Below are 7,911 nucleotides of genomic sequence, written 5' to 3' on the forward strand. Positions count from 1 at the left end.
GAACCAAAGCGAAGAAAATACTGTAGTACACTTTAGTATTTGGTATTTAACTATGGTAAAAATCTTGGATACTGTAATATTTAGAACCTTTCCATAGTAAATATTTATGTATACTACAGTATTTACCACAGTTCAATACAGTTAGCCTTATAATCAAAAATAATAATATTTCTTGTGAGAACGGATGATATTCTAAGCTCGTGCACTGCATTTTGGGAGTCTTAAATGCGCGAGGCCTTTAAGTTAAAAGTGGATTTCGATTTGCTAACAATGTTTTATAAAAGCCATCGCTCCAAAAGTGATCCCAAGCATCGTTCCTCTTTATATTTATCGTCATAAATATGTTGTGACTGAGTTGTAGTTATTGTCCTTGGTGTGAACGCGCTTCGATTCGATTCTCTTGTCTTTCAAACAGCATCTAACCGTTAGTGACTAAAAATTTCTCTCTGAGAAATTTTGTTGTGGATATGGATATATGAAAAGCGAATGGTTGTTTGTATGACATTACCTTTTCATTCGCATGTTGTTTGTGCCACTTTCAGACTTTTCTTTCGTTCAACCGTTGTAGTTTTCGGAGAATTCACGCCGTTGATCAGGGCACTGACAGTTTGTGTATACTCCAAGCGCGCGTGCTTGGTAATTTAATCCTGCACGAGCGTCACGGCAAGCACGCGCCGGGTTAATCGCGCCATTATTATCCGCCACGCGCCACGAAATTGTAGTCCCCATTGTTGCGCTCCAGCGGAGCAGCTGCAAATATGGTTCGCACAGGGTACACACAAACAATAGGGGCAGCTGTCCGTTATTGGGATAGAGCATCTGCTGCGGTATAACCAGCAGTTCAATGGGTACCCGCTCAAAATCAATGTCATATACACACACGCACAAGCAACAGTACATAAACCACCGGCTTCCCGTCCGACAGGTTCTGTACAAATGCATGCGGTTAAAGAGCGTTATTTGGATAAGGGCCGTGCGCTTTGTTGAAAATGGTCATACAGTACCTATGTACTCAAGTTTATAGGACTAGCTGACAAGTTAACGTCGTTGCAAAGCAAAGCCCATAATGGATGCTTGTGTTGTAAAGCTTGTAAAATGAACTCATTTGTCTGAAATAGATACCTGTTCCTATCCGGTCCAGCTTCTTTCTGTTAGCTATAATAAAGCTTTAAAGTCTATAAAACGTTAGTTGTCCTTTTTAAAGCTTAGACTGATCAAATATATAGCTTTGGTTCAATTTAATAGACAACAAAATGCAAAACTAAATCCATGAACTTTACTAATGTAAGTTTTCTCTTTCTCATGCAGCAATCTGCCTTGAAGGATGCAGTGAGGCGAATGGCAATTGCTCCAAGCCTGGAGAATGTGTGTAAGTACATGGGATGGGAAAGAAGGGTTTAAAGTGTGGGATAGTAAAATATCCTAAAGACACTCAGACCACAACTATTACAATTATCTTTCATTACCAAACCCAGTGCAAGGTTCTCTTTAAGCTTAGATCATATTAGATGTTCTTCTTAATTTGTCCACCCTGTTCATGTACACAAATTGTTATGCAGCTTTTGTTTTGTTAAATAAGAATATGACATTTTATTAAAAGAATTTAAAAAGCACCTACATTAGGGTTAAAAAAATCTTTGCTATGCATTATATATAACAAATAATTATATATAAATGTTTTCTGATATAGTATTGGAATGTTTATCTATTGCAGGTGCAGAGAAGGTTGGCAGGGTAAACTTTGCACTGAGTGCAGAAAATACCCAGCCTGCAAACATGGCACCTGCCAGCAGCCATGGCAGTGCAATTGTAAAGAGGGCTGGGGTGGACTTTTCTGTGACCAAGGTAAGACTAAACATTAAACCCTTAAAAAGTTTTAAAAGAAGGCTAACACAGCAGACTAGATGTATCACTCTTTATTGACTAATGTTATGGTTTAAAAGCAATTTGTTAGTCACATGTTAAAGACATTACATATATCAGGCTTTAATCTTCCTTGCTAATACGTTGTTCTTTTGATATAATTTCTTTATAACAGATTTAAACTTTTGCACTCACCACAAACCATGCGTGAATGGAGCCACATGTATGAACACTGGTCAAGGCAGTTACACCTGCACCTGTCGGCCAGGTTACACTGGGGTCAACTGTGAACTGGTGGTGCGAGAATGTGACAGCAGTCCATGCAAGAACGGAGGTCTTTGCACAGTGAGTCGTGCTTTTACACATTTATTTACACTCTATCATCAAGCAGTACAATTAAGCAAGTAAATCCTGTATAAACCTTAGATTTATTCATTCAATGACCATGTTGTAACCTTATTAACGGTCCAATTATACATCTTTTACATTCGCCTTAACATTTAGCATCATTTAAAATGTTTACAAATAGCACTGTACTAATCTATCTTTATAATATAAGATTAGTAAAATATATCTCTTTAAAGCATCTACTTATTTTCTCACTCTAGGATCTTGATAAAGGTTACATCTGCACATGTCTGCCTGGTTTCGAGGGGACTTACTGTGAACACAGTCTACTTACATGCGCAGACTCGCCATGCTTTCACGGTGGCAGGTGCCATGAGAAGGACAACGGGCGCAGCTATGCATGTGACTGTCCCAGAGGCTACACGGGTCTAAACTGCGAGAGAAAAGTGGACAAGTGCACGACTCTGCCATGTGCCAATGGTAAGTAACACGCATGCAGTATTTTCCTTAACGTAAGGATGCAGATTTGTATCTAGGTCATGCATCGCAATAATGTAGCACTGATAACTATTTTCTTAAAGGAACACGCCCAGATTTTGGGAATTTTGCTTATTCACCGTATCCCCCGTATGTATGGATAAGTCCATACATACCTTTCTCATCTCCGTGCCTGCTGTAACTCTGTCTGACCTAGCCCCCGCTAGCTTAGCACAAAGACTGGAAGTGAATGGCTCCAGCTAACATACTGCTCCCAATAAGTGACAAAATAACGCGAACATTTTCCTATTTATGTGTTGTGATTTGTATAGTCACACCGTGTACAAATAACAAAGTGATATGAGACACAGCGTTCTTTTAACAGTATACATACTGGGAACTATATTCTCTGAAGACAAAGCACTGCTACATGGGCGGAGTGATTTGCTCGCAGCTCCCGAGAAGCCCCTGGTGAGGAGCAGAGAATTCGGTCAGAGTTGTGCAAATCACTCTGCCCAGTAGCAGTGCTTCATCTTCTGAGAATATAGTTCCCAGTATGTATACTGTTAAAAGATTGCTGTGTCTCATATGGCTTTGGTATTTGTACACGGTGTGACTGCAAATCACAGCACATAAGTAGGAAAATGTTAGCGTTATTTTGTCACTTATTGGGAGCAGTTTGCTAGCTGGAGCCATTCACTTCCAGACTTTGTGCTAAGCTAGCGGGGGCTGCATCAGACAGAGTTACAGCACGCACGGAGATGAGAAAGGTATGTATGGACTTATCTAACTCTGGGGGATACGGTGAATAAGCTAAATTCCCAAAATCTGGGCGTGTTCCTTTAACACTATGAGAAAAAAATTGTCACTGGGGTGATACGCTTTCAGAAAGTACATCTTTGCACCTACAGAGTTCATATAAGTACCTCAGAGGTACATATTGGTACCAAATGTATACACATCTGTACCTAAATGGTACTGCACCAGTGACAGCATAGGACCATATTTTCTGAAAGTATACAGTATGTGTGAATGTAGATTTTGGGCTACAGATACGTTTGTTTGTGTGTGCACATGTATGTATAATTAGTCACGGACTTCCATTTCATCCATCTGCAGAAGGCTTGTGTGTGGTCCTGGGCGGCGTTCGCATGTGCAGCTGTCGAGCAGGCTTTACGGGCCAGCGCTGCGAGATCAACATCAACGACTGCGCGACCAACCCCTGCGCCAACGGCGGAACGTGCTACGACCGCATCAACGACTACGTCTGCTCCTGCGCCCCAGGTTACGAAGGGCGCAATTGCGACCGCCCGTCCAACGCCTGCTCGTCCAGACCCTGCCTCAACGGGGGCTCCTGCGTCGGCATCCCGGGAAATCCACCGGCGTGCTTCTGCGCCAGCGGCTTCACCGGAGCCCACTGCGAATACTACGCGGTCACGGCTCCCGTGACGAAAGAAGAAACGCAGGATCGCTTCCAGTGGTTCGCGGTTTCCCTGGCCGTGGGTTTGGTGGCCATCTTGGTTCTCCTCTGCATGGTGGTCATTGCCCTGCGCCACATTCACAGGCAAGCGTCTGGAGAAAGGACTCGTGGCGAGGCAATGAACAACATGTCGGAATCGCAAAAAGACAACTTGATCCCCACCTCCCAGCTGAAGAACACTAATAAGCAGGTCAGCCTCGAGGTGGACTGCGCACCTGAGAAATCGAATTACATACACAAGAACTGTCACTTGGACTACAATTCGTCGAAGGAGTTAAAGGACATTGTGTCTCAAGAGGACAAAAGTCATAAATACGAAAAGTGTTTAGAAGAGAAAATACCATTGAGTAGAATGTACAGGTAAGACGATTTCACTTATCGCCTCAGTGTGATTGATAGAGGTGTTTGGATAGATTGCATTTGTTTTATTATGCTGAGGTCATGTTCCATTAGCGCGGCTCCATTAGGGCCCCAGTATTTTAACCTTTGCACTTAGCACTCACTTGATGGCGGTAATATGAATATCAATACTAGCCAAAAGAAATTACACCCCAAATATCTGCAACCGCACGCACTCAAACACCCATAACAAAATTTTACACCCTGACCCAAAGGCATTGACAGCAAGAAGCCTTTTTACACTATTAAAAGATTTTTATTGATCCACGCGGGCCGCACAACAAACGCTTTTGGGATTTTCTTACATCAGCCTCTGTAAACATGGCAAAAGAACCGAACGCAATAAAAAAACACTTCTTATTCTCTCTATAAACGTTTTCACCCCCATCTCTGTGTTACCAATAAATAGCTGCCCCATGTGCTTTTACTTTGTGTTAACATGAAGCTTGATTTGTGTGTGCAGGGAAAAGCCAGAGTGTAGGATATCAACGATATGTTCCCCAAGGGACTCCATGTACCAGTCTGTGTTTGTAATAGCAGAGGAGAGGAGTGAATGTGTCATAGCAACTGAGGTAAGGAGGATCATTTCATTTCTTAATATGTCTGCATGTTTCAAGCACGGATATGCTGGCCGTACTCATTGTTTATCATTCTGTCAATGTCTGCTAATGAAGCCTACTGAACAGAGGCCCGCTTAATGGGGAAAGAGTGATAAATGTGGCGCCTTGACCATGACGGCCATTGCCAAAGTAGTCCTTAAATGGACCAATTAACATTGTTTCGTACACTAGCCGGACCAAAAGTTGATATGTTGTACGTTATCCAATAAATTACATTTACGGCATTTGGCTGATTTACAGTGCATTTCTTTGATCAAGATTTCCAAAGCACTCTCTAAATCGTATGTTTTTGCTCTTTCCACAGGTATAAATTATAGGCAGATGCATATCAGGAGAAGAGACAAAAACACAATCAAGCAAAATCTTTTCTGGATTGTTTACAAAACTACTTAAAAACTGGAGATTTATTTTGATGTTGCTACACTGCTGCACTGAGAAACTTGAGAGACTGAAGCGAACAGAGCTCTGCTCACTGAATGCAATAGTTTAGTTTTTCGTTAAACAAGTGTTTGTGTACAAACGTGTACAGTCCTGGATGATTTCTGAACTCTTCTGCTACGGTATGTTTTCCCCCGTGGGCTGAAAGGAAAAGGGACGACTTCTGAAGTATATCAAAGACAACAAAGGATCCCTATTTCACGGTAATCATGGACGCGGTGTCCGCCAATTAATCAGTGGGAGGTGCCAGGGACTTCCAAACCTTCGACCAGCATTGCCAGCTATGCAAGAATAAGGGCAGCACAAATCATCAAAAGTTACCCATACAAATCATGAGAAGAAGCATTATGAATGTCTTAAAGAATCATTTAAAAAAGGACTTTTGCTCTCTTCTCTGCAATAAGATTGTAAGCAGCTAAAAAAAATCACGAAAAAGCCTTAAAAGAATTAAGCAGAGTGCTACGTTTGTGCCCGGGGTCTTCTTGGATTGTTTTTGGGACAAAGGAAATAGAAAATTTGATCAATGTGGAAAGCAAATCAACCCACAGAACCGTGCCAGCACCATCCGAGAGGAAGTTAAAATGTGACTTCTTATATGCAACGTGGCCCGTGATGAAGAAAGGACAAAAAAACGGACAAACAAAGCAACTGCTCACCACTGACTGCCTATAATTAGTTTTGAGAATACAGAACCAATAATGTAATTTTTTAAAAAGTGATTATTTCCAGAGTTAATTTAATAATGACACACTGCTCTTTATATGTTTTATACTATTATTTTGTATATAATGCATATTTATAAGAAACCAAACATCTGAAGAATAAAAAAGTTAATTCCTTGAAATTTACTATTGTTTTTATATTTACAGTATACGGTTTATTTCAATTGCATACCTTTATTCCCTCTTATAAAGGGTACCTAATACAAAAGATAGATGTGAAATGTCTCTAACCTAGAACCATCTTTTCTCAATCCTCACCAAAAAAAAAAAAAAAAAAACTCACCAACCCCTCCTTCCCCAGCTGTAAATTGGCTTGAAATTTAAATCCGTTGCCTCGGATACAGGCCCCTTGAGCTGGAAATTCTGAAACAAAGACAGGCGAAGAGCGCAAACGACAGAGGAGCGGCCCCTCCTCAGAAAACTGAAACAGATGCCCCAGGGTGCAACCTTGCCCTGCCATAAAAACAGCGGCATATGCCGCCCCTCTCACCAGGCTCATCGTGGCGCTGCTCAGCAGAGCACCCATAAAGAAAACACACACACACACTTATCCGCACACACAAACGGGTTTAGCCTCGCCTTCGGGGCTAAAGGAGACACCTCAACCCCAACAAAAGAATCGGACAGATTCTGCGCACGTGGCCTTGGCATACACAGATGGGTTGCAGACCTACAGCTCGCTGGTATTATGCTCTGCAAATAAGCAAAGCTCTTAATCAAAAATACATAAGACAGCTCTGGTGTATGTTCACTAACAGGCTGCATTGGATCATCTAGGTTGTGGTTTTAATGAGAAAGCAGTGTGAGGGTGAACGACAAAACTGCAAAAAAAGATGATATTGAGCAACTACAAAAAATAGGCCCTTGAGAGTGAATTTGGACTTGCGTGTGAATGCTAAATCTTCACGTAAAGCAAACGGGAAAACCGCTGCAGAGACTTGTCTTTTATTTCCCAAATATATAACTTATCATCCTGGCCAAACACAACATAAAAATACCCCATGCAAGGCACCGGAGGGCCTTGCAGCCAGGAGATGCGTTGAGTAACTAAAGCACTTAAGCGAAAATCATTTCCAGGAGGTTCACATCAATGAGCAGCATCTTTCCATTCATAACATCAGCAACTTTAATCAACAAATCCATGCCACGCAAACGCACTCATCCTGTTAATGCAGATTGTATAAGCTCTCCTGTCTTTGCATCTATATGCTCGGGTCAAAAGGATGCTTAGGAAGAAAAAACACATTTCCCAAGGTTATGAAAGAATGTCCGTCAGTGCCGGAGTGTTAAACACTTGTTATCAAGGCAATTAGTCTTCTGCTAAAGCTTTCGCGCTGCAACCTGTTACCCAAACCCCACCCACTGCGACTATAAGTGTGTTTGTATGTGTGTGCGCGCTCTGGCCTCTGGGTCTAAATCGCATGGCCAGGCATTCTCATTGTGTTATAATCACTGCATCCTGTTTGTGACCCAGTGACATCATTTCCTGCTTCCTGTCTGATTAAAAAATGCAGAACATGCCGGCACTGGCCAAATGCTTTTCTCACGCATCTTGTTCTTTCTA

At 41.8% G+C, this 7,911-nt stretch overlaps 1 protein-coding gene across 2 annotated transcripts in view; it reads left to right on the plus strand.

Moving 5' to 3' along the window:
• Positions 1-6,469, plus strand: part of dll4 (delta-like 4 (Drosophila)) — a 307,909-nt gene extending 301,440 nt beyond the window's left edge. For both annotated transcript variants that reach the window (XM_055185380.2, XM_055185378.2), the window contains 7 exons: positions 1,309-1,369; positions 1,715-1,845; positions 2,039-2,208; positions 2,472-2,691; positions 3,808-4,528; positions 5,031-5,139; positions 5,492-6,469. In XM_055185380.2, coding sequence (XP_055041355.2) covers positions 1,309-1,369; positions 1,715-1,845; positions 2,039-2,208; positions 2,472-2,691; positions 3,808-4,528; positions 5,031-5,139; positions 5,492-5,497 — 1,418 coding nt within the window. In that variant the 3' untranslated portion in view covers positions 5,498-6,469. The remainder of the gene's footprint in view (positions 1-1,308; positions 1,370-1,714; positions 1,846-2,038; positions 2,209-2,471; positions 2,692-3,807; positions 4,529-5,030; positions 5,140-5,491) is intronic.
• The last annotated feature ends 1,442 nt before the right edge of the window (positions 6,470-7,911 follow it).

Source organism: Misgurnus anguillicaudatus, chromosome 18 (assembly GCF_027580225.2).
Source record: "Misgurnus anguillicaudatus chromosome 18, ASM2758022v2, whole genome shotgun sequence".
Taxonomy (NCBI): domain Eukaryota; kingdom Metazoa; phylum Chordata; class Actinopteri; order Cypriniformes; family Cobitidae; genus Misgurnus; species Misgurnus anguillicaudatus.